This window comes from Microtus pennsylvanicus, chromosome 3 (assembly GCF_037038515.1).
Source record: "Microtus pennsylvanicus isolate mMicPen1 chromosome 3, mMicPen1.hap1, whole genome shotgun sequence".
NCBI classification, from domain to species: domain Eukaryota; kingdom Metazoa; phylum Chordata; class Mammalia; order Rodentia; family Cricetidae; genus Microtus; species Microtus pennsylvanicus.
In genome coordinates, this window is record NC_134581.1 from 70,224,935 (window position 1) to 70,249,322 (window position 24,388).

A 24,388-nucleotide genomic window follows, 5' to 3' on the forward strand; every position below is an offset into this window, starting at 1 on the left:
CTCCAGTGCCGGACAGGCTCCTCGGCCGGGCCGTCCCGCTTCCCTCTCAGAAGAGAGCCGGCTTCCTTCCTGCACCTGTCAGCCTCCCCGGCTGCCCGCGAGCCCGCTCAGTGGGAGTCGCCCGTGGGAAGGAAGCGTTTCTCGGAAGCACGACTTCCGGCCCGGAAGGAAGCCGCCGCCTTTTCTCCCACCCCGCCACGCGAGGCTGCGGCGCACGGTATGGGTGTGTTTGTGTGTGTTTGTGTGGGGAGGGCGTTTCGAGGGAAGGCTGCCGGGAGCGCCGAGGCCGCGGCGGGGCAGGGAGCCCGCTGACAGACATGGGGGTGTTTTTTCCGACCTCCCCTTGGAAACCTCAAGCTCCCCCTCAGGCACCCTAGACAGTTCCCGGGTCCCAACGGAAGGCCACGTCCATGCCCCGTGTCTCCGTTCTGTCCCGGGAGTGAAACCGAGCCGCCGGGCGCTGTCCCAGCCCAGCGAGAGCGGGGAATGCCCGGCTCCGCCGGCAGGCCGCGTTCCGCGCCTGCGCCCGTGCCCGCTCTGGCCTGGGTCCCGCAGAGAGAGCCGCCTGGCGGGCTCGGCTGGGGGAAGGCAGCCGTAGCCTGGGCCTCGGGTGAGGGCACTGTAACCGGTGGGAAGGCTGCGTTTTCACGAAGGACTCGGGTGAAGCTGCAGAGCTGCCTTTCAGCCCTGACTCCTTGGCTTCCTGGGTCGGAGGAGATCTTGTAATGGAGTGGTTCTTCGTCTCACACTAGCAAGATGCCTGATTTCCTCAGGATCGAGGGGTGAGTGAGCATCGGGACGGTGGCACCAAGCCCCTCGTAGCTACACATGTGAATATCGTTGTCTTCTGGGTTTTGGAAAGTTCCAAACGATGTAGGAAACAAACTTTCCTAAGTAGAGATATTTAGGTCATTCATTTTTTTTGAACGCAGTTTTTATTACTGTTGACAAATGAGGTGACCCACAAATCTAGATGTTTACATAGCTGCAAGCTAATTTTGGGGAGTTTGAGATTTGATTTCTTGCCTGGACACTGACATACCTCCTTTGTCTGGGTCTGTTCGGTCTGCGGGCGAGTTACGGCTTTAAGAATCTTGATTTTCAAAATAGGAGTGGGAATATAGTCCAAACTCGGGGTTCCCCACAGATTCAAACAACAGCCAACTGAAAATGGGGACTCGGACTGCATCTGTACTTATCATGTACAGACCTTTGTCCCCTTTGCCATTGTTTCTACTGTGCATAGTAACATTCACAGAAGATTTGCACAGTTTTAGGTGTTATAAGGAATTTGGATACCCCACCCACCCTAAGTGTGGAAGTGCATGCCTGTTGTCTCTGTTGGGAGGTGGAGGATCAGGAGGATCAAGGCTAGCTGAGGCTAGTTACAAAGTCACAAGTTAAAACATAGGGGAGTGTAGTTTATATGCAAACACTATACTATTCTAAATGAGAGCCAAGCACCCTAGGGATATTTTGTATGTGTGCATGTATATGTCACTGGGGGATGCACCCAGGGTGCCTCTTGTGCTAGGCAAATGCTCTACCATTGAACTATATCCCCAGCCCACAGTTGGACTTTGTTACTTCAGGGACCCTGGACCCAATCCCCCGTGGATCTTGGGAGACTCCGTGACTCTGAAAACAGAGGACTAAGTAAGATGGTGCTCATAGAAGCCGTTTTGAGCAGCCTTCTGCAGTTTTAAAGACTTTACGTTATCCTCTGTCACTCTTACTAGAATCACTGTATCGTGCATCTTAACGGGGAAAGGAAAATCCTCCCTTAGCTTCTGTGTCTTCTAAGTTCAGTGATTTTTTTCCTTTTGTCTCTCTATAATTTAATAAAAACAAATTTATTGCATATTATTGATTCATTTCAGATTAAAGAATGTCACGGGTTCCACTGGGGAAAGTCCTCCTGAGGAATGTCATCCGGCATACAGATGCTCACAATAAGGTAAGCAATACAGTCGAGTTACTTGTCAACATTTCTTGAAGGCCTACTGTAAACTATGGATTACGTTGGGAGATAGCAAAGATATATAAGAAACAATCAGTTTGAAAAGTACTGTATCATGAAGATAGTTACAAAATGCTTTAGCGCACCAAGGAAAGAATAAAGAAATCTGCCTTGGGAAATGAGAAGGATTTCACAGAATGAGTGGTATTTGAGTTGCTGATATTTGAACTGATTCTTGATGAATAAAGTTTCCTGGATGCATCGTTTTTGATTGAGAGACTATGCACTAATGGAGGGCAAAATATTGGCCTGGTGATGCATCGTAGTTGTAATACCTCATATATGCAAAGTCTTTCATTCTAACCCCACCTCTTAAGCATTAATCATTTGGGGCAAGAAATGATATGCATCTAGAAATATAAGATACAGGGTTACTGACAGAAGATAAGGCCCAAGTGGCAAATTAGAGTTGTTTTTATAAAACTAAAGAGATAAACTTTCTCTTTGGGGCAATAAGGAAGCCATCAGCGCGGAGTGGTATCTTACATGTTTCATACGTGTAAGTGTTGTTTTACATCTTGAGGGGATGAAATGGTATGACTGCCCTATGTTCAAAGCCAAATATGTGCATCTGGACAGATGATTTTGTCAGTGTAGGAAATGGAAGATGGAGGGAAGAACTGGGGACGATGATTGGGTGACTGACGTCCTAGGTGAGTGGTGCTGAGGTCTGGATGGGGGCATAGCAGGGAATCCAGGGTGCCACCTTCTGTGGCTGGGTAGGCGGTAACTAAGAGACAAAAAGGAGAAAGGGACAAACATGGGAAATGCCATTAGTTTGGTTTTGAATGTATTTATGATAAAGAACTTGAAGTTGAAAACTAAGTCTTGGAAGCAAGAAGAAAGATTGGAGCTGGATTAAAAGTTTGGGAATTTAGACAGTCACCCAAGAGTGCACCTTAAATGAAAAGGACAGACCCTTGTTCAGTTTTCTTCAGCAAATTGCACTCCTGGTTTGGTCATTACTAACGTGGTCACTGTCATATTACTTAAGGTGCTGGGTACTGGGGATTGAACCTAGGAGACAGGATCACCAAGTTTGTTTCTAGCTGATCCTGGTCTCACTCCATAGTCCAGGCAGGCCTTGAACTTGTTACTAACCCAGTAACTATGATTACAGACCTGTGCCTAGTTGTTACCTGAGTTTTTCCACTGTGGATGCAGATATAATAGTACCTATGTTACCTGTATAGTTGTGTTAATTCTACTTCTAGTTGTATTGGAACCTTATATTTAAGAGTGACAGCTAAAAACAAGATAATTCTTGCATAGGTTTAACCCATTTATGCAGGAGAACTTAGAAATAAAATTTGCAGGCTGGAGAGATGGCTTAGTCTTTAAGAGCACTGTCTGTCCTTCTAGTTCCCAGCAACCACATGATGCTCATAACCGTCTGTAATGAGATCTGGCGCCCTCTTTTGGCCCGCAGGCATACATGCAGGCAGAACACTGTATACATAATAAATAATTTTGTTTTGTTTTTTGATACAGGATTTCTTTGAGTAACAGTCCTGGCTGTCCTGGCACTTGCTTGGTAGACCAGGCTGGCCTCCAACTCCCTGAGATCCACCACCTGTCTCTGCTTTGCAAGTGCTGGGATTAAAGGCGTGAGCCAACACCTCATGGTTATAAATAAATCTTAAAATCACTTATGTTTTTTTCCAGTCAGTTTTCTGGTAATTATGTTATTTTGTTTCTGACAAGAAAATTTTTTTCTTTTTTTTAAAACAGGGGTTCTCTGTGTAATAGCCCTGGCCATCCTAGAATTGGCTCTGTAGACTATGCTGGCCTCGAATTCACAGAGATCTGCCTGCTTCTGCTTTCCGAGTGCTGGTATTAAAGGCATGTGCCACCTCTGCCTGGTCTGACAAGAATTTTAATGTGACCCAGGTATGATGGTACAGGCCTGTAATCCCAGCATTTAGGAGACAGAGACAGGAAATTTGCTTAAGTACATGGCTTGCCTGTTCTATATAGTGAGAAGAAGAAAACAAACAAACATAGAGGGACTGTTTTTGCAGAGGATCTGGGGTTTGATTCTCAGGTCCTACCTGGCAGCTCACAACTATCTGTAACCTAGTTCCAGAGAACCTGATACCCTCTTCTGGCCTCTGTGGGCATTGCGTCCATATACTACACAGACAAAACATTCATTTACATAAAGTTAAATAATACAGATGTTAAAAAGCAAAACAAGATGGGGTGGGAAGATGGCACAGGTTAAAGCATTTGCTATGTAAGCCTGATCACCCACATCTGACCTCTGGAACCTATGTGGAAAGCCAGATGCAGTAATGAAAGTATATAATTCCAGTGCTCCTACAGCAGGATGGGGGTGGGGATGGAGGAATGGGCCAGAAGCTGCCAACTAGTCTGGAGTAAATAGTGTAGCAGCAGAAAACAAGAGAGCCCCTGACTCAATAAATGGAAGTCAGGAACCGACTTCAGAAAGTTATCTCTGACCCCTGTATGTGTGTCCTTTCTCTCTCTCTTGCTCTCCAACTCTCATATATACACAAAATAAGTATATGTATCCATCCATCCATCCTGTTTTTTTTTTTAAATGTAAAAAGAGACCTTGCCTAGGGAATTTACAGACCTGTCCCTGCTGGGCCTTGCACACAGGCCTATAATCTCAGCCATTGAGGGAGGACAAGGCTAGGCTGGAGAACCACAAGTTGAAGGACTGCCTAAGATTTTGTCTCAAAACAATAACACAAAATAATTCATCATTAAGAACAATAAAACAGAAAGAGGCAGGGGTTGGGAAGGGGTACCAGGCCAGTGGTAGAGTGTGTACTGCACTGAAAAAGAACAAAATTAAGAAACCCTGTCTTTAACTAGGCAGTAGGGACACACACCTTTAATCTCAGCACTGCAGAGGCAGGGGGATTTATGAGCTCAAGGCCAGCCTGGTCTATAGAGTGAGTTCTAGGACAGCTACAAAGAAACCCTGTCTTGGGGGAGGGGGAGTCAAAACCTGTTGCTGCGTTATTTTAGATTTACTGCATTGGACTGTTTAGTCACTTTTAAAACTCCTTAGAGAAACCAGAATTTAGTTTTTAGATCATAGCCCAGTCTGTACCCCATAGTTAGGGCAGATTGTACCTTCAGCCAGTTCTTTTTCTGTAATGCAAAGTGCTATTTTTAGTGACTTATTTTTGTTTCCTTTTTGAAAATGTCTAGATTCAGGAGGAATCTGACATGTGGAAAATCAGAGAACTAGAGAAGCAAATGGAGGATGCTTACCAGGGGACCAGAAGGAACATGGTACCCAGCAGCTCAAGGTAAAGTGTGCCTCTGATAACCAAAAATAACTCATTTTTTCCAGAATTACTAATTTTAGCTTTAAAACATTCTAGTATGATAAGGATAGATGAATTCAGTTCAGCAAATCAAACCTTATTTCTTAAGTTAGGTCCAAGCATAATAATGGCTGTGATAACATGCATATATTGTACTATTTTTTCTGTGATTTTTCTTTTTCTTTTTCCCCAAGACAGGGTTTCTCTGTGTATAGCCCTGGCTGTCCTGGAACTCTCTCTGTAGACCAGTCTAGCCTTGAACTCAGAGATCCGTCTGTCTCTGCCTTTCAGGTGCTAGGATTAAAGGCATGAGCACCACTGACTTTTCAATACAGGGTTTCTCTGTATGGCCCCAGCTGTTATAGACCAGGCTGGCCTCAAACTCAGATCTGCTTCCCTAGTGCTAGAATTGAAGGCATATGCCACTACCACCACCTCACTTTCTACACTAATTTTCAATGGTGAATTAAAAAATTCTCCTTGGACTACTGTAAATGTTTAGGTTTTATGGATTCCAACCTTGTCTAATAGCTTTTAAGATTTTCTACTGGAGTGTCTTTTTTTCTTTCTTCTTTTATCTTATAAAAATTGTATTATTTCTTGGGCATGGTACCTCATGCCTTTAATTTTAGCACTCAGGAGGTAGAGGCAGATCTCTGTGAGTGAGGGCAGCCTGGCCTACATCCAGGCCAGCCAAGACTACAAAGAGAGACCTTGTCTCAAGAAACAAAAACAAAACCAATTTGTTTTATTTATTGTGTTGACAACTTTGTTTATTTGTGAGTGTATATGGGTGTGCCAGAGTGCACACATGGAAGTCAGAGCACAACTTTCAGGAATATGTTTTTACTACTGTGGGTTCTAAGAACTCAGGTCATCAGGCAAACACTTAGCTACTTAGCCCTCTATCCATCCCTGGAGTCTTTCACACTCAATTCAGTCATTCATACTGCCCCTCCTTTAGTCTTTGTTTTAGACCTTTGTAAAAAGTATTTTATTCATTATGGTTCTCTGTCTGTTGGTGACTGCAGGGGCCAGAAGAGAACATTAGATCTCCTGAAGTTGAGTTATGGGCAGCTGTGAGCTCCTGGCATGGGTGCTGGGATTTGAACTAGCATCCTCTATAAGAGCAAAAGTACCCTTAACCACTGAGCCAGCTCTTCAGCCCTAGACTTCTTTTTAAATGCCACATTTACTCACTGTTTTTGTTTATTGAGTGTGGCCGGGTGTGGTGGCACACCTTTAATCCCAGCACTAGAGAGGCAGAGGCAGGTGGATCTCTGGGTTTGAGGCCAGTCTGATCTACAAAACGAGTTCCAGGTTGTTACATAGAGAAACTCTGTCTTGGAAAAAAAAATTAAGTGTGAGTATAAAGGATTATGTAGGCTTCACTGTGTTCTATGGGAGGTGTAGGATGTATGAATAATTAGGAATATCTTTAGGGCTTCATATGCCCTTATGTATAGGAAGTTGGTATGTAAGATAGGTCATAATCCTGATTTCTAAAGCTACCTTGAGAAATCACTAGAAGAAAAGGAATTCCCAGTCAGTGTGTCTGTGGAGTATGTGGGCTTTGGTGATTAGAGGCTTAGTATGAATGGTATCAGTGTGAGGTGGTGCAAAGAATGTTCCATAAATTTTGTTTATAATATGAAGTGGCATCACAGATTACTTTTAAATATAAATGTTTATGTTTTTTCATTTACAGTCGGATGAGAAGTGATGGTTTTGATGAAGAAAGTCAGAGAGACTACTGGAGGCCAAAAAATGAAATTTCTGGGGCCCTAGAAGATGATTTTCTTAAGGCTAAATCCTGGAACAAGAAGTTATATGAGTATGAATCCAACATGCCAGACAGGTTTGTGACTACATTCTTATAACCCCTAATGATATTTGGCCCGAATATGTCTGTCTGAAAATTGTCCTAGGGTTTGAGAGATGGCTCATTGGTTAAATCATTTATGCTCTTGCAGGGGACCCATGTTTGGTTCCCAACACTTACAAGACAACTTATAGCTGTCCATAACTCCAGTTTCAGGGGATCTAACACCCTCTTCTGAGCAATGTGAATGCAGGCATGCATGCAATACACATATACAGGCAGGCAAGACAGTCATACACATAAATATAAATAGTTCTTCAATACATTGTCCCCATGAAAGCTTGTAGGTGAGTATAGCAGCAGTATTACAATGGCTAAGAAGTGAAATCCAGATGGCTGTTTCTGATGAATACATAAACAGAATATAGGTTTTCCATATGGTGGAATAGTTCTTGGTGGTAAAAGGGAATAAGAACTAATTACATATGCATAACCTTGAAAACTTTACAAATGGTAAAAGAAGTCAGATACAATGGTCACATGCTCTATGATTCCTTTCTGTGGTGTGTCCAGAATGGATAATCCATAGAGACAGATTAATGCTTGCCTTGGGCTACAGGCTCTGCACTTTAAAAGAGCAACTTTCTTGGCATGTGAATCACATTTCAGTAAGTATCTTTAAAATGTCCCAGTGTAGATAACATGTTACAAAGTAGTTTTGGAAAAGGATTCATTCTAAAGAGATCTTAGTGTCTCCTAAAGAACAAATGTAACCTTTTAAGTGAACAGTACATCCTGTGTCTGAGTTGATAGTATAAAAATATAGAAAGATAGAGCTGTTTCCAAGGTATTGTGTGGTTTTGCTTTGCCCCCTTTTCCTTTGTTCTCTGTGTGTATGTGTATTCATGCAGTCCAAAATCTAATTTTAATTTCCAAAACTAATATGCATTGCCTCATAAAAATGTATGTATTGTGTCACTTTACAGATGGGGTCACAGTGGTTATAAAGAGCTGTATCCTGAAGAGTTTGAAACAGACAGGTTGGTAAATACGCTTTCTAGAAAAACAAAACCAAACACCTAAGGTGAATGCAAAATTGTGCCATAAATAAGAGTTCCTAACAAAAGATTTATTTGCCCTTGAAAATATAACTAGAACCTGGAATATATGGCTGTAGGCCCAGCGGCTTAGGAGCCTGAGGCAGGAGAGCTGCTTGAGTCCAGGAGTTTGAGGCCAGCCTGGGACATAGTGAAATCTTGTCCCCAAAACAAAGAAAACAAGTAGAGTTTAGTTAGGAGGCAATCCTTATGTACCTTTCCTGATTGAAGTTTGATATTCTGTAAGTATAAGGGCTTTAGAAACTACTTAGTTTTTATTGTCTGTCTACCTACCTGTCTTCCATATTCTATTTTTTCTTATATACTCAATACCTATTAAAATCTTTTCACTTTAAGGACGTATCCTAATTGTCAGGATCATGCTTGTGTTTTGGGGGTCACAGTGGCTCTGATAGCCCAGGTGGCTAGTAAATGACCACAGGGCTGGTAACTAGACCAGGGGTGATTCAGGTCCTAAGTGGGACAGCGGAACAGTGAGGAATTTCATTTTTCATTTCATTCAGAATGAGATGCAATTAAAAACTTACACATTGTTTCTGGAATTGAGCATAGGTGAGAGGAATCAGAGGAAATGAAACTATGGATAAGGGAACACTGGTGTTTGGTATTTCATATGTTACTCAGTGTGGCAGATCAGGAGTTTGGTTTGTTGACAGGATTTTCTATAGCTCAAGATGGCCTTGAACTTGACGTGTAGCCAAGAATAACCTTAAACTCCTGGCCCTCCTGCCCCTACCTTCTAAATACTGGAATTAGAGGTATATACAAGTATGGTTAGCTTAAATTAGGATTTTAAAGATGTGGAAATAAAGTGAGAATAATAAAATAGAAATCTCACAGTAACACTCTCAAGAGTTCTCATACTTACAAACTGGGGAGATGTTCTTGCTTTTGCTTTTGAGTGCTGTGATTATAGCTGTGCACCACCCCCCATACCCAGCTCAAAGGTCTGATTTAAAGTTCAGATGTTACTTTAGTGCAGAATATTAAATATGTATATTTTCTTCCTCTCATAAAAGTTTTATCTTTACTTTTCTTTAGTAGTGACCAGCAGGACATTACCAATGGGAAAAAAACATCTCCCCAGGTAAAAGCATCTGCCCACGAATCCCACAAACATAAAAAGTCAAAGAAATCCCATAAAAAGAAGCAGAAAAAACGGTCACACAAAAAACAGAAGAAAAACAAAAAGGAAGCTATGGACACAGCAGCAGATTCCTCAAGTGAATTCTCAGAAGAAACTGGAGCTTCTAGTACCAGGAAAAGGAAGCAACCACACAAGAGCAAGAAAAAATCCAGGAAAAAGTCTCCTAAAAAATCTTTACCTTTTGGGGGAGAAAGGGCTACTTCCCAGTCAGATGATTCAGCAGCTAGCAGTTCTGAGGAAATCGAGGAAAGAGACACTAAGAAAACCAAAAGGAAAAAGAAAGAGAAAAGTGTTCATGTTCCTGTGGTTAGCCCTGAAGTACAGGAGAGGACGAGCAAGCGCAGGAATTGGAAAGTGGCTACAGATGCAAGGTCTGCTGAAAGCTCAGAAGATGACTAAGTGGGAAAGCAGCCATCCTGCTCCCACGGACTCTTAACAGTGGGGTTTGCTAGTGACTCCTTCAGCACAGGAGTCAGAGGTCAGAGTTGTCCTACCACAGATACCTTTTTTCCTATTTCAGATTGTTAATCTCCATCCCCTTTTGTTGTTAATAGGGAATCTGGTATTTTGTTAAGGTTTCTTGAAGAGATTATTTTTTGCAATTAATCACTTAGGGTAGAATATCTATACAGCAAATTAAAGAACCCAGAAAGCTGATACCAGTAATGATCTGGGTACACCAATTGGAATGTTAAATTTGGGGGGAATCAAGGGTCTGGGATGAAGAAAGGATTGAAGTAGTGCTAGATAGAATAGTTTGACAAGGAAAACTTGCTATTTATACAGGAGGTATCCTGACTTCAGCTTTGGTGCTTTGATTCTTCAATAGTTGGGCCCTACAGGTATCTAATTTACTTAGTGAGGAAATGGGTATAAGAACAAACCTTTTCCCTTCATGGTAGGATCCACAGATGACGGCTAAGTAATGTAGGGTTTTCTGCCTAATTGCCCTGCTGGTCAGGGTCTACAGCGACATTGAGTATAACCCAAACATAACAGTAACTGGATAGTAATTGGTTTTCTAGTTCCATTGCTTATATTACCTGAAATGGGCTTGCGTTTGAAATTATTTGTTCAGTTGTCCTGTCTATCAAATGGTAAGAATTAGGAAGTAGTCACATTGCCAGTGATGCTTTCAAAGAGATTCAGGGCAACAGCCATCTAAATGTTTTTTTTGTTTGTTTGTTTTTTTCTTTTTGCCAAGTTGGGGATTGAACTGAAGGCCTTGCATATACTAGGCAAGTGCTCTACCACTGAGCCATACCCCCAGCCCTATTGTTTTCTTGTTTTTCGAGACAGGGTTTCTCTGTAGCTTTGGAGCCTGTCCTGGAACTCTTATAGACCAGGCTGGCCTCCAACTCAGAGATTAGCCTATCTCTGCCTCCCAAGTGCTGGGATTAGAGGTGTGTGCCACCACCGCCCAGCTTCCTTGTTCATTTCTAATTCTATTAATGAATTTTATTTTCCCTGAAACCAGATCAATCAATTCCAAAATGAAACACTCTCAGGGACAGACCCAGTTCTTCCCAGTCTGACTTTGTGTTATGATTATCAAGAACAAACTATTTCCCCCTGCTATACTGTGATCCTGATAGTAAAAGAAACCAAAATACCACTGAAAAGTGGCTGGTAGTTGACTTTTCATTAAGAGGAAAGATAAGTGACATTGTCAGGGTTTTTGTTTTTGAGGTTGTCACTTTTGGTACTGAGTAGAAAGCACAAAAGCTCAGACCTAAGACTGGGTCATGGTTCTGCCACTGATTGATGAGTTCTAGAGCAGGTTAAGTTAACCTCCAGGCCTTACTTTTGCATGTGTAATACAGAAATACTTCATGGTTAGCATGAGACACCAGCAATAGAACACTACTATGCTGACATCCCATGAAGTAGCATTTTATAGTTTAACTAAATTTGTGCTCTTTATGAAACATACTTCTAATAAACTGCTTGTTTTTAAAATACACAGTTGGCCAGATGTGCCCTAGCCCTTGATTGAGAGCAGGTGCTACCTTTTGGGATATTGAGACTTTGGTACTCAAATGTTTATGTTCCATGAGACGCTTTTTTTCCTTGGGTTTAATGAAGGTTAATGGGAAGAGAGTCTAGTTACTACCTCATAACCTTCTTGAAGCAAGTGAAATCTTTGTTGGAAGTAGTTTTGTGTGACAGGAGTACTGATTCTAAGCACAGTCTCAGGAAGATGGTCCTGCAGAATAAGGCACTTAAAGGAAGCTGGTTTTGTTTGGGTCTTGACCTTTACCGTCCTCCCATACTAACAGGCTTTTCTCTTCCCCAAGGAATGCACATTTTTGCCTGATGATTTTTTTACACCTCCCCCAACCATGTTCATCTTTTCTCGGTCACATAAGCAATAAAATTGTTTTCTGTTCTAAACCTTTCTTACCCCTAAACTCCCTTCCATGCCTTAGGCTTTGATGGTTTCTCTAATCCCCTTACGATGGCTTAGGGTGGCTTTTCAAAACCCATGATCTCCCATTTGCACTACAGCCATGAACACTTATTAGTGTTCTGTCAATCAGATCTCTATGCTACATCCTAAGCCGGGACTTAGAAGAAAAAGAATTGGAGACTTAACATTTATTAACTGGTGTTATACAACCTGGAATTACTGAATTCCAATAAATAAAATTTCACTTTTGGACATTTGATCTGTTACTTTTTAGCACCAACAGACTTAGTAACTGCCTGATGCTAACCTGATACATTGACCACTCTTTCTCCACTGGCCATTCAATCTGCACAGTAACAAGTCTTTTGGGTCTTCCATCGTTCTGAGGTTTGGCCTACTGTCCTCCTTTCTGTACAATCTGGGCAAACCGACCGGTGATAGCAAGAGTAGTGTCAATGAAGCGGTCCACGCAGCTAGAGAGGCAGTTTTCAGTGCGGGAATCTAGCCGATTTCCTGGCTTCTCAACACACTTATCCCAACATAGTTCCATGAAGTGATGCACCTAAGAGGAGAGAAAAAAACCTTAATCTTTGGGGTCTGCAGATACCTTATTTCTTCTTACTCTGTGACTTGATAAAAACCACTTTTAATAGCATATCACAGGATCACTTCCGGGTCCATCTTGTCAATAGTAATTCCTCTCCTTATACACAGTGAATTCTCATCAGAACGCATACTTTCACAATTTTTTTTTCAAGCCAGGGTTTCTCTCTGTAGCCCTGGCTGTCCTGGAACTCAGCTTTCCGAGTGCTGGTATTAAAGGCGTGTGCCACCACCTCTTGCCCACAGTTCTCAAAGCAACTAGCATTATTAATGGGAAGAAGTCAGGATACTAATTTCTCCAAACCGAGCATACTTTGGGATCTATGGACACGTGGTAATATTACTTGGGAAGCTAAGTACTAAGTAAGCAGTTAGTTCTTGAAAGGAAAGCTATCAGTATTTCCAAGGTCAGCAACGGTTAACACCCTGGCTTGAAAAACGCCTTAAAACTCCAAACTCTGTCCCAACAAAGTCTACACTGACTGTTGCAGCGCTCACCTTTACCTAATAGTGGTTATCACTTCCAAATACATCACAAGATCCAATGCTGAGAGGCAGCGGGCAACAACGAACCCAGAACTCAGGGTGGGGAGGGGTGTCTCCCAAAACGGCCCTTGAACCCCAAGGTCAGAACAGAGATTCCGAACGTCATTCCGGACCAGTGGCCGGGTAATCTGACCTCCTCTGTTGCCCAAACCTTCCCCGTGCTTTACACTTCTTTCCTCCCACGCAGCGCTAGCCTCCCGGACACCGAGCACCGTAGGTCACCAGGGCGGGAGGAGCAGCCGGGATCCAGCATCGAGTGGGCCCGCTGTGCCGCAGGGCCCAGAGCTCCGCGGGTGCCCGGGGCCTGAGCCTCACCCTCCTTTCCTTGTTCCTCATTCTCGTACCTGCGCAGTGAACTGCGCCTTCTGCTGCTCCGCTGCCACCAGGCGCTGTAACTCCGCTTCGTCTGCTTCTCCTAGTTCGGCCATTGTCAGCGTGAGTTACTCCGCTGGTGTGCGCACGCGCGGTAACAGCGCACCGCCTCCTGTCTTCCGGTTCACCCTCCAGGTTGCTTTGCCCTTCTTTTTTTGCGGGGCGGGACTTGCTGCAGAACTGCTTCCAGGTTCTCGAGTGACCTTGAGCCCCCGGACTCGAGATGGCGGTTCTCTTAAAGCTGGGTGTCCTCTGCAGTGGCCAGGGAGGCCGAGGTGAGGTGTCTTGGCCATCAGAGGTTCCTGCTGCGGCCTGGACCGGGGAAGGGACGGGGTGAGGGCTCGGCCGCCGGGTAGTGAGACGTCTTCCTCTTCGGCCCCTGAGACGCCTCCACGGGCGCTGCCAGGACCGCTGTAGCCCTGAGGCCCTAGTGTTTACCTGGTGCCTGCTCCCAGCTGGTACTTCCAGCCTCCGGGCTGCGGTGACAACAGACTCCGGTTTGAGAGTGGGTGGAAGGAATAGTTTGATAATTGTTCGTTTTGAGATAGCGGCTTGCTAATTTGTGCTGGCTTTCCTCGATCTAGCCATGTAGAACAGGCTAACCTCGAGCTTGCTGGGAGCCCCTTGACTGGTTCCCGAGTGCTGGCAAGACAACCATGCACCGCCACTCAGGACTTCGATAATCATTTTTAACCAGGCATTTTGGTTGTGCAAGGCGCTTAAGAGACAGGTATACAAACACGAATAAAACTAATTCTAGCCTCAAAGAACTTATTGGAGGGGGTGGAGGTACAGATAATGTAAAGCAAAAACGGTTGTGCCGTATAAATATTGTTAGTATGGGTCCAGAGAAAGTTCGGGTAGTTGTTTTGGAAGGACTGACCTGTCTTGGTTCTGCAGGGAAGTACATTGTAGTTAGCAACTGAGAGCAGCAAAACTGTGTATGGTGAAGGGATAGAAAGATGCGTAGTGTGAGATAAAACGGAACAGATAAAACAAAATTTCGAAAACCAAAGTGTGAAATTAGCCTAAAAAAGCGAAATGGAACCAAGTCACAGAATTTATTCTATTCCGAAGATAAGTCTTTCTTTGCTGCCCAGGTTGACAGTGACATGGAAAGGCTTGGTCGGTTTGCTGTCCAGGTTTATTTTACGTGTTAATTATTGTTTCTCTGAAACTTGTGCTGGCCCAGCCTCCGGTTCAAGGTCACAGGCAAGGGTGGCGGAGTGAGGCGAATATCCGAATTAGAAGTCAGCCTGGTCTCAAAGTGAGACCCTGTTTCAAAGAATAAACCCCCCTCCCCCCCCCAAAAGAGAGAGAGAGAGAGAGAGAATAATTTGTGTGTGTGTGTGTATGTATGCAGTTAGCATTATGGGAACTTATTAATCCTTTGCATGTGTTGCCTAGTCTTTAGCAGTGTTATGAAGTAGATGCACTTGTTGACTGTGCTGCCTCCTTTTTGCCCTACTTGGTTCAACTTAGAGCCACTTGGAAAGGGAATTTATAACTGAAGAATTGCCTCCACCAGCTTGACCCTTGGCCACGTCTGTGAGGAACTGTTGGTTGGTGGTTGATGGAGGGGGGCGCAGCCTGCTGCACAGCCCACGGTGGGCAGCACTGTCCTAGGCGCTTGTGCTTGGGCTGAGTAAGCAAGCCAGTAAGCAGCACTCCGTGACTGCCGCTTCACTTCCTGCTTGAATTCTCGCTCTCATTTCCCTCAACCATGGACTATGATCCAGAAGTGCAAGCTGAAATAAACCCTTTCTTCCCCTGAGTTAAGTCTGGTCGTGGTATTTATCATAGTAACAGAAAGCAACCTAGAACATTCTCCTTTTGCAAATGAAACCAAGCCTTCGAGAGCTGTTTAGCTGCTCAGCATCGTATGGCTAATCTGCGATGTCGCTGGGTGAACATCAGTCTGTCTTTTTAACCAAGAGGCAGGATCCAAAAGGGGCGGTAAGGAGGGGTTCAGGAATACAAAAAGGAGGGGCCAATGGGTGAGCTCTCTAAACTAAGTTGACTATCTCGAGGGCAAAGGGTTTTGTCCTTCTCTTCTTCCGTTGCCAAGCACAGTTTTGATTGTAGCTAGATAAGTCGATGAGTAATTGAAAGAACACAAGTCCACCAGTTTTTAAATAAATGAAAGCGAGGCCCTTTTATATATGCGACTCATTAGGAGTCTACAGATTTTTGTTGTTTTTGAGACAGGGTCTCATGTAATCCCATGCTGACCTCTAATGCCAAATGTAGGTGAGGAAGACCTTGAACTTCTGCTTCCACTCCTGTGCTGGGGCTCTGTGTGGTATTGGAAGAAGCCTCGTGCATGCTAGGCAAGCAGCTGAGCTACATACATCCCCAGCACAGAGGGACTGCATGTTAAGAGCACTGGCTCCTTTCCCAGAGCACCTGGGTTCTCTCCAGCACCCACATAGTGGCTCATAAGGTGTAACTTCAGTTATGGGGAAGGATGCCTGTGGGCCTAGGCATGTGCATGGTACACAGACATACATGTAGATAAGATACTCCTACGTGTAAAAATAAGTCCTTAAAAACCGTTTATTGATTTGAGTGGCATGCTCATGTGATTTAGAAAGTCTATCAGTCCTGCTCGGAAGCTTATGATCCCTGTCTTTTTTCCTCAGCTCTGTTGCTCAGAAACCGGGTGGTCCAACCTGCTTGTGTCTCAGCGTTTCTCCAGGACCAGCGTACCCCAGGATGGCATGGCACGCAGCATGTTCACCTGTCACCAAGCCACCATTGTGTGTTCTCTCTGCTTTATAGACAGTTTTACTATTCATTTGTTATTTAACAATTTTATTTATTATTTTAAATGTATGGGTGTTTGCCTGCATGTCTGTCTGGGTACTTGCATGCCTGGTGCACAGAGTCCAGAAGAGGGAGTTGGATTCCTGGAACTGGAGCTCCAGACAGTTGTGCACTGTGTGCCATCTTTACCTAGGCTAATCGTCATACATTCAGCAGGTCTTGGTGCCTCTCAGGAGGTCTGTCCTGTCTGCTAGTTAAAGACCTAGTTTACACCTTTGGGGAGACAGTGCAAACATGAGTGATGCCATTTGTGTTCACAGAGAATCTAATGGCCTAAACCGTTAAAAATTTGTTACATTGCTGTCAAGAAAACATCTCTGTAGGAAGTCTGTTTAGTGTATCTTAGTTACTGGTTTGTTTAGCCAATGAAGAGGAGCCAGTTGTGCCTAAAGTCTTATCTTGAGGGTGGAATCATGGATTTATAGCTGGAATTTTTTTTAGGTTGATTAAAACCATATGGAATTTCCTAGGTAAATACTGTGTGGATATTCACATTAGACAATCTGAACAAATAATGATTAACTATATTTCCTTTTTTAAAGTCTGGAGAGAGAAATATTTATTTTGTCCTGGCTGGTCTGAAAATTGCTTTGTAGTGCAGGTTATACCAAAACTTGCAGTGTTGTGGTGATACTTCATTTGTATTTTAATAAATAAAGCTTGCCTGAAGTTCAGAAAGTAAAACAGCTGCCCTTGTCAGACCAAGCAGTGGTGACACACACCTTGAATCCCAGTAGCTACACTAGTTTGCCACAGAATCCAGGCAGTAGTGGTGCACGCCTTTAACTCCAGCACTAGAGAGGAATATAAGATGGGAGGAGACAGCTCTCATGCATAGTCTCATTCTGAGATTTCTGGAGGCAGGATCGCCATTTTGGACTGAGGTAGAGGGAAGAGCTAGTGCCTACCTTTTTTGCTTTTCTGACCTTCAAGTTGAACCCCAATTTCTGTCTCTGGGTTTTTATTAATCATGCTACAAAGTGTTCTTCTGAAATCATGGGGTTTTTTTTGTTGTTGTTGTTGTTTGTTTGTTTGGCCTTTTGTTGTTTGTGAAAATTTTTGAGATAAGTCTCAGGCTGTAGCTGGCCTGTAACTCAGTATGTATTCCAAATTGGCACAGTTCTCCTGCCTCAGCCATACCTGGCTTCTGAGATAGTATTTGTAAAATGTCTTGAGTGTTATTTTTACCTTTCAGTCCTCCCCGATTCTTAAGTGAGCTACTTACAGTTGCATCTGAGAGATGAGAAATTAGAACTGTTGGTTTTTCTGCCTTTTAAAACCTTTTTGATTTTGACTAGTTTTCCTTTCTGGATTCCTTTGTAAGATTTAGCAGACTGGTTCTGGACTACACAGTACCGAGGAAAGTTTCCTCAAGTCGTGCACACAGAACTTAATGTATATGCTCATGTGCATTTTTCTGGATAAGAACTCCATCCTTTTGTCAAGTTCTCTAAGGAATCTAGAGCCTCTTAGAAATGCGTAGAGCCTGTGTTGTGTTTCACTTGTCTGAAGGCAGCCCTTGTGTTTCATTTGTTTGGCACCAAATTGTAAATGGAGCAGAAGAAGGACATAACCTTCAAAGGTATTCTGAGACATTTGGCCTGCTTAGGCTGTTTTTAGAACATACTGCACTTTCTCTAAAGATTACAAAGTTATTAGTATTATTATTATTTTAAAGAGGTCTATTATTGATTGCTAATAGATACCTGTATCAGTGAAGTCCAAGACTGCCTGTATTCCACAGATACGTAGCCTGCCTTCTTGCCTTTAAGAAAGTGTCTTGTGCTCAGAGACATGACGGATATGCCGTCTGATTCTGCGTTCAGCATGGGTCTGCTGGCATACTGTTTACGTGCTGACTGTGTAATCCATCGTGTGATTGGTTGACGTGTTTGTCCTTCCTCACCTCTGTGAATCTTCTCTTTCTTGTAGCTGGTTCCAAGGCTGCCTCTCTCCACTGGACTAGCGAGAGGGTTGTCAGTGTTCTGCTCCTGGGCCTGCTCCCGGCTGGGTACTTGAGCCCCTGCTCTGCGGTGGACTACTCCCTGGCTGCAGCCCTCACCCTGCACAGCCACTGGCAAGTACAACAGTCCTTCTGCATTGTCTGTTTGGTCTGTTGGCTGCAAGTCTGTCTGTCTGTTTATGAAAAAGCATTGATTGAGATTCTCAAGACTTCTAGAAAACTTAAAAACATACAAACAACTAGCAGTGATTAAATAGATCCTGGTACGTGGGAAGTTTATTGATATTTAAATTATTTTGAGTCAGGATAACTTGGCTGGCCTTAAGCTTGAAATTGTCTTGACTCAGCCTCAAGTGCTAGGATTGCGTATGTCCACTTTTGTCTTAGCCACTTTTCTGTTGCTGTGAAGAGACCCTATGGCCAAGACTCTATTTGGGACTTAGAGTTTCAGAGGGTGAGTCCACGACTGTCATGGTGGGGAGCATGACAGCAGGCAGGCAGGTGTGGCTCTGGAGTCGTAGCTGAGAGCTCACATCTTGATCCATAAATAGGGGCAGAGAGAGAGCTCTGGGATGGTGAGAGTTTATTGAAACCCCAAAGGCGCCCCAGTGGCACCTCCTGCAAGGCCACACCTCCTAATCCTCCCCAGAGTTCCACCAGTTGGGGACCAAATAGTTAAATATATGAGCCTGTGGAGACCATTCTCATTTAAACCGCCACAGCCAGAGTGCCCTACACGTATTCTTCTTGGTTGCTGTCTTCATTTTAGTAATCGTTATAGGCAATTTGAATATAGTGTTTGTAAAGCTAAGTTCATGTTTGTCTCCTAATCTGTTTATCCTGTTTGTTTGTTTGTTTATTTATTTTTGAGACAGGGTCTCCTTTAGCCAAGAATGTCATTGAACTCCTGATCCTCCTGCCTGTACCTTCCTACTACTTTGTCATCAAGTCTAGCCTTTCTCCTGTACACTTTTTGAGATCGGCTTTCACTCAGCAGTCCTGGCTGACGTAGAAGTTAGTAGATGGCCTAAGCTGTCCTTAAACTCATAGCAACCTCTGCCTCCCTTGTCCTGAGGTCACAGGTGTGCACCACCACACTTGGCACATCCTCTTGCTATGTGAATTGTTGTCATTCCATTGTGTTCCTACATATTCAGGCCCCAGATCGTGTCACCATCCTTCACTGCAGCGGTAATCTCCATTGACTCCTCTCCCCTTGGATGTGATGCCAGTACAGCAGCCCCACTATCCTGTTGAAATGTTAAGTAGGATAAACACTCTCACAAAATATCTATCTTATTTTGCTCAAACTAAAAGAATTCTTAACATTTTGTACAGATTCTTTATGTTGTATTAGATATCTAGTAGTCCTATCTGTTCTAGGGAGCTGAAGCAGAAAGATTGCTAGTTCAAAGCCAGGACAGCAGCAGTGAGACCTTGTCTTTATGAAACTCTTAAAATTTCCAAGCACAGGGGCTGGAGAGATGGCTCAGAGGTTAGGAGAACTGGCTTCACTTCCAAAGGTCTTGAGTTCAATTCCCAGCAACCACATGGTGGCTCACAACCATCTGTAGTGAAATATGCTGCCCTCTTCTGGCCTACAGGGACATATGCAGGCAGACCACTGTATACTTAATAAATAAATAAATCTTTAAAAAAATTATTAAAAAAAAATCCAAGCACAGTGGAACACATCTGTAATCTGCACATTTGCTGAAGTAGGAGGATCAGTTTGAGTTCAAGGCCAGCACTGGCTGCTCATCCAGAGGACCTGGGTTCACTTCCCAGCACCCACATGGCAGCTTATACCTGTCTGTAACTCTAGTTCTAGGGCTTCTGACCCTCTTGAACAAACATACATGTAGGCAAAAAACACCAATAAATGTAGAAGAAAATACTTTATATGTATGTATGTGTATAGATAGATAGATAAAGAAACCAAGGTAAAATAGAAAAATAAAAGGCAGCCCTGAGAGTTTAGCATCAGCGCCGCCACTACACACACCTACTGCTCTCATTTCCAGCTGCCCCTTCAGGCACACTGGCTTTCTTGCTCTTCTTCAGATGTGCTGGGACCTCCAGTCTCTTCCTGTTCTGTCTGAAACGATTACTAGCTCTGTACTTGGCCTGTTCCCCATCTTAAGCTATTTAACACTGCACGCTCAGCAGAGCTTTCCCTACGCAATTACTCAGTTCTCAGTTGTCCTTGTTTCCTTGTTTTCCTTAGGAAGGCTCCCTACTTTCTAATGTTACATCATCTGTCTACTGTTTTGTGTGTTTGTTCCTTCCTGCCCTTCCCTTCTATACTTAAGTAAAGATACACAGCTGGTCAGGGAGCTCAGTTGTTACAGGTTTGTCTAGCGTTTGTGAAGCCCTGTGTTCTCTTCCCAGCATTCCAGGCAGTATAGTGCTTGCCTGTCATCCAGCACTAAGGAGGAGGAGACAAAAGGATCAGAAGGTCAGAGTCAAAATTTGAGGCCAGCTTGGGATGCATAGCAAGATCTCATTTCACAAAACAAAACCGTAACAACAAAAAAGATGTTGCAGGAGGGCCCACTTGTTTGTCTCAGCCACCCAGAACCAAAATAATCACACAGAAACCATATTACTTAAGTCATTACTTGGCCCATTAGCTCTGACTTCTTTTTGGCTAACTTTTACATCTTAATTTACCCCATTTCTATTAACCTGTGCATCACCACGAGGTCGTGGCCCACCAGCAAAGTTTTAGTGTGTTTGTCTCCATCGGCGGCAACTTCATGGTGTCCCTGTCTGACTCTGCCCTTCTTCCTCCCAGCATACAGCCTAACTTTCCCTGCCTACTTAAGTTTTGCCCTATCAATAGGCCAAGGCAGTTTCTTATTCATTAATGGTAATCACAGCACACAGAGGGAACTCCCATATCAAAAAGAAAACGAAATGCGTCTACATTAAAACTTATACAAGAATGCCATAACCCATTACCTAAATTAATTAAAAGTGAAAACCATCCATGTGGCCAAAATAGAATATAGAGTATTATTCAGCCACATAAAGTGATGGAATACATTCTGATATTCTGATTTTGAGGCCAGCCTGGTCTACAGAGCTAGTTCCAGGACAGCTAGGGCTGTTATACAGAGAAACCTTTTCTCGAAAAACAAAAACAAACAATAACAACAAAAGAAATGGAGAACTGATGTGTGCTGATGAACATGGGAAGCAAAAGCTTGTAAATAAGGAAGTGCAGCACAAAGGGAAGATCCTGCTTGGTCTTATTTGTATGAAATGCCAGACTGGGCACATGTCTAGACACAAGCAAATCAGTGACTGGGTGGTGAGTAGGCTAATGGCTAGTGCTTCCTTTTGAGTGTTTAAAAATGTGCTAGAATTAGTGATGATAGTTCACCACGTTGACTATACTAAGAAACTGAATCGTATACTGTTAAAAAGGTGAAATTTGCCATGTGTGGTGGCGCACGCCTTTAATCCCAGCACTCAGGAGGCAGAGGCAGGTGGATCTCTGGGTTTGAGGCCAGCCTGCTCTACAGAGTGAGTTCCAGGACAGCCAAGAATACACAGAGAAACCCTGTCTCAAAGACAACAGACTAAATTTAAAAAAAAATATTGTAGAATAGTAAAGCCAGATCACTCCTTATTTCAGATACTTTCTGCTTAAACCCTGATGCATGTTTCTGGGCACTCTGCAGTCTGCCCCAGCTTTGCTATGATTTCTACTTGACTCACAGACTCTATCCTCATCAACTTCCTTACTGTTCCTACGAGGTGCAGGGTCCTTGTCGTTGTGTGTGTGTTCTTCTCTTTCAAATCCCTCTTCCTAAGGTGTTTATCTAGTTACGTAGCTGCATGTGTAGTTGCTATTTTTTTCTGTTTCACTCGCATGTCCGTTTCCACACAGAGGGAGCATCCAGTATGGCACCCTCAGCGTTTGTGACATGTTCTAGTATATGATACCTGCTTAGTAAACTCGGCATGAGTGAAGACTCTGTACAATTCTTGTTCTAGTTAAAAAGGAAGAGAAGATTTTATAGCTAGAGGAACACTCAGTTACTGTATAATGGCTCTGGGGACTAAGTCCACAGGATGAGCTTTCTTTATTACATATTAGGCCCTCCTTGATTGCATTTTGGTTTCTACTGTTGTTGGTTTTTTTGTTTGTTTGTTTCTATGTTTTTAACATGAGTTGCTTTGGCTTGTTATCTCAAAGTACAAACACTTATTAAAGTTACAAATAAAGACTTTGTGTTTGAGTCTGACTTCTTGGGTGAGTGGGGTCATGTCTTGTCTAACTGCCCTGTGCTGTGCCTTTCTCCTCTTTAGGGGCCTTGGACAAGTGGTGACTGACTATGTTCATGGGGATGCATCGCAGAAGGCTGTCAAGGCAGGCCTCTTGGCAGTCTCAGCTTTGACCTTTGCTGGGCTTTGCTATTTCAACTACCACGATGTGGGCATCTGCAGAGCGGTTGCCATGCTGTGGGAGCTCTGACCTCTCCAGGGCAGCACCTTAGATTGTATGCCTCTTTGCCTCTGCTCTGTCAATGCCATTCAGCTCCCAGTGAGGAGGGATGAAGGAGAAGACCATTGGTGGGCAGAATTTCTTCTAATTACAATGGTTATTTTCAGAATTCATTTGCTGAGAAAAAGGTTTGGGAGGAGTTAGGTTCAACTAGCCATGAGTCTGGTTCCATATACCCCTGAGTTGGTGGTTTCCTGCTCACAAGACTCAGCGGTATAATCATGCATTTTGTGAGCTCATATTGCCTTTGACTACCGTTTCTTGAGAAGAGTTCAGCTTATTTCTGTTGGGGTAAGGGAAGGAGGACTGTTCATTCACGTGCCTAGACTTTGCATGAAATTGGGAAATACTCCATTGTTGAGTTGATGCCAGCTGATGCCTCTGGGAACTCAGATCAGCAGATGCTGAGATCTCAAATTACTGATGATGTTTTTTGAGTCTTAAGAAGGAACTCGAGGAAAGCTGAGTTTAGAGAAGTTAAATTTAGGGAGTTCTCCTTTGTAGGTGAGTAAAATATGTCAGATTCCAAACAGGCTTACCCTTCCGATTAGTGTCACTTGTGCAGAAATAAGCTGTCCACAGATAAAAGACTGAGTGGTTTCCCTTTGTGGGACTTGCTAATGAAAACTAGACTCTGTAAAAGCAAAATTTTTAAATAAAATACTATATAATGAATATACAGTGTACTTTTTTCTATGCTAGTATTCCCTAAAATTTGGTTTTAGGTTAGCTGTTTGTTCGAGATAATCATAGAGGCTTAAGCTGATCTGGAACTCTTATGGGTAGACAAGGCCAGCCCAGTACTTGCTAGGAAACCAGGGTGACTTCAAACTCATGGCAATCTCTGCCTCCCGAATGCTTGAATTATAGGGTTCAGTGCTACAGTTATAGTTGTGAACCACAAAACTCACTTATTTTGTTTTAATTGAGATGGTGTCTTAGTTTGTGTCCCAGGCTAGCATCAAAATTAGGTCTCAATCTGTCTAATCTGATCTGTATATACTACAGGATACTATATACTACAGGATACTGTATGCTACGGGATACTGTATGCTACGGGATACTGTATGCTACGGGATACTGTATGCTACGGGATACTGTATGCTACGGGATACTGTATGCTACGGGATACTGTATGCTACGGGATACTGTATGCTACGGGATACTGTATGCTACGGGATACTGTATGCTACGGGATACTGTATGCTACGGGATACTGTATGCTACGGGATACTGTATGCTACGGGATACTGTATGCTACGGGATACTGTATGCTACGGGATACTGTATGCTACGGGATACTGTATGCTACGGGATACTGTATGCTACGGGATACTGTATGCTACGGGATACTGTATGCTACGGGATACTGTATGCTACGGGATACTGTATGCTACGGGATACTGTATGCTACGGGATACTGTATGCTACGGGATACTGTATGCTACGGGATACTGTATGCTACGGGATACTGTATGCTACGGGATACTGTATGCTACGGGATACTGTATGCTACGGGATACTGTATGCTACGGGATACTGTATGCTACGGGATACTGTATGCTACGGGATACTGTATGCTACGGGATACTGTATGCTACGGGATACTGTATGCTACGGGATACTGTATGCTACGGGATACTGTATGCTACGGGATACTGTATGCTACGGGATACTGTATGCTACGGGATACTGTATACTGGCTCTAGCTGTCGTCATTGATGCTGTGTTATGTCCCAG

General features: G+C 43.5%; 3 protein-coding genes across 5 annotated transcripts; 2 read left to right on the top strand and 1 right to left on the bottom strand.

Annotated features, from left to right (window-relative positions):
• The first annotated feature begins 82 nt into the window (after positions 1-82).
• Positions 83-12,076, top strand: Nkapd1 (NKAP domain containing 1). Of its 3 annotated transcripts, none has more exons than XM_075965957.1 (6): positions 83-217; positions 1,881-1,957; positions 5,207-5,307; positions 7,034-7,183; positions 8,134-8,187; positions 9,307-12,076. In XM_075965957.1, exons 2-6 carry the CDS (start codon positions 1,889-1,891, stop codon positions 9,809-9,811), a joined length of 879 nt encoding a protein of 292 aa, XP_075822072.1. In that variant the 5' UTR covers positions 83-217; positions 1,881-1,888; the 3' UTR covers positions 9,812-12,076. The 3 variants fall into 3 exon arrangements, with proteins under 3 accessions (XP_075822072.1, XP_075822071.1, XP_075822073.1); XM_075965956.1 differs by lacking the exon at positions 83-217 and adding an exon at positions 646-782; XM_075965958.1 differs by lacking the exon at positions 83-217 and adding an exon at positions 646-782 and having other exon boundaries at positions 9,310-12,076.
• Timm8b (translocase of inner mitochondrial membrane 8 homolog B) lies at positions 11,996-13,473 on the bottom strand. The gene is made up of 2 exons (XM_075965960.1): positions 13,316-13,473; positions 11,996-12,384 (listed from the first exon to the last, which is right to left on the bottom strand). The coding sequence occupies exons 1-2, from the start codon at positions 13,397-13,399 to the stop codon at positions 12,217-12,219; spliced, it is 252 nt and encodes an 83-aa protein (XP_075822075.1). The 5' UTR covers positions 13,400-13,473; the 3' UTR covers positions 11,996-12,216.
• Position 13,474: 1 nt separating this feature from the next.
• On the top strand, positions 13,475-23,323 carry Sdhd (succinate dehydrogenase complex subunit D). The gene is made up of 4 exons (XM_075965959.1): positions 13,475-13,618; positions 15,986-16,102; positions 18,102-18,246; positions 22,453-23,323. Exons 1-4 carry the CDS (start codon positions 13,567-13,569, stop codon positions 22,616-22,618), a joined length of 480 nt encoding a protein of 159 aa, XP_075822074.1. The 5' UTR covers positions 13,475-13,566; the 3' UTR covers positions 22,619-23,323.
• The last annotated feature ends 1,065 nt before the right edge of the window (positions 23,324-24,388 follow it).

Excerpts from the sequence above, each read along its gene's own strand:
- Nkapd1 (XM_075965957.1), top strand. The coding sequence starts at position 1,889 with ATGTCACGGGTTCCACTGGGGAAAGTCCTCCTGAGGAATGTCATCCGG. Across the intron at positions 5,308-7,033 it reads ATGGTACCCAGCAGCTCAAG|TCGGATGAGAAGTGATGGTT; the intron begins GTAAAGTGTGCC and ends TTTCATTTACAG. Across the intron at positions 8,188-9,306 it reads GAAGAGTTTGAAACAGACAG|TAGTGACCAGCAGGACATTA; the intron begins GTTGGTAAATAC and ends ACTTTTCTTTAG.
- Timm8b (XM_075965960.1), bottom strand. The coding sequence starts at position 13,399 with ATGGCCGAACTAGGAGAAGCAGACGAAGCGGAGTTACAGCGCCTGGTG. Across the intron at positions 12,385-13,315 it reads AGGCGCAGTTCACTGCGCAG|GTGCATCACTTCATGGAACT; the intron begins GTACGAGAATGA and ends CTCTCCTCTTAG.
- Sdhd (XM_075965959.1), top strand. The coding sequence starts at position 13,567 with ATGGCGGTTCTCTTAAAGCTGGGTGTCCTCTGCAGTGGCCAGGGAGGC. Across the intron at positions 13,619-15,985 it reads CAGTGGCCAGGGAGGCCGAG|CTCTGTTGCTCAGAAACCGG; the intron begins GTGAGGTGTCTT and ends TTTTTTCCTCAG. Across the intron at positions 18,247-22,452 it reads CTCACCCTGCACAGCCACTG|GGGCCTTGGACAAGTGGTGA; the intron begins GCAAGTACAACA and ends TCTCCTCTTTAG.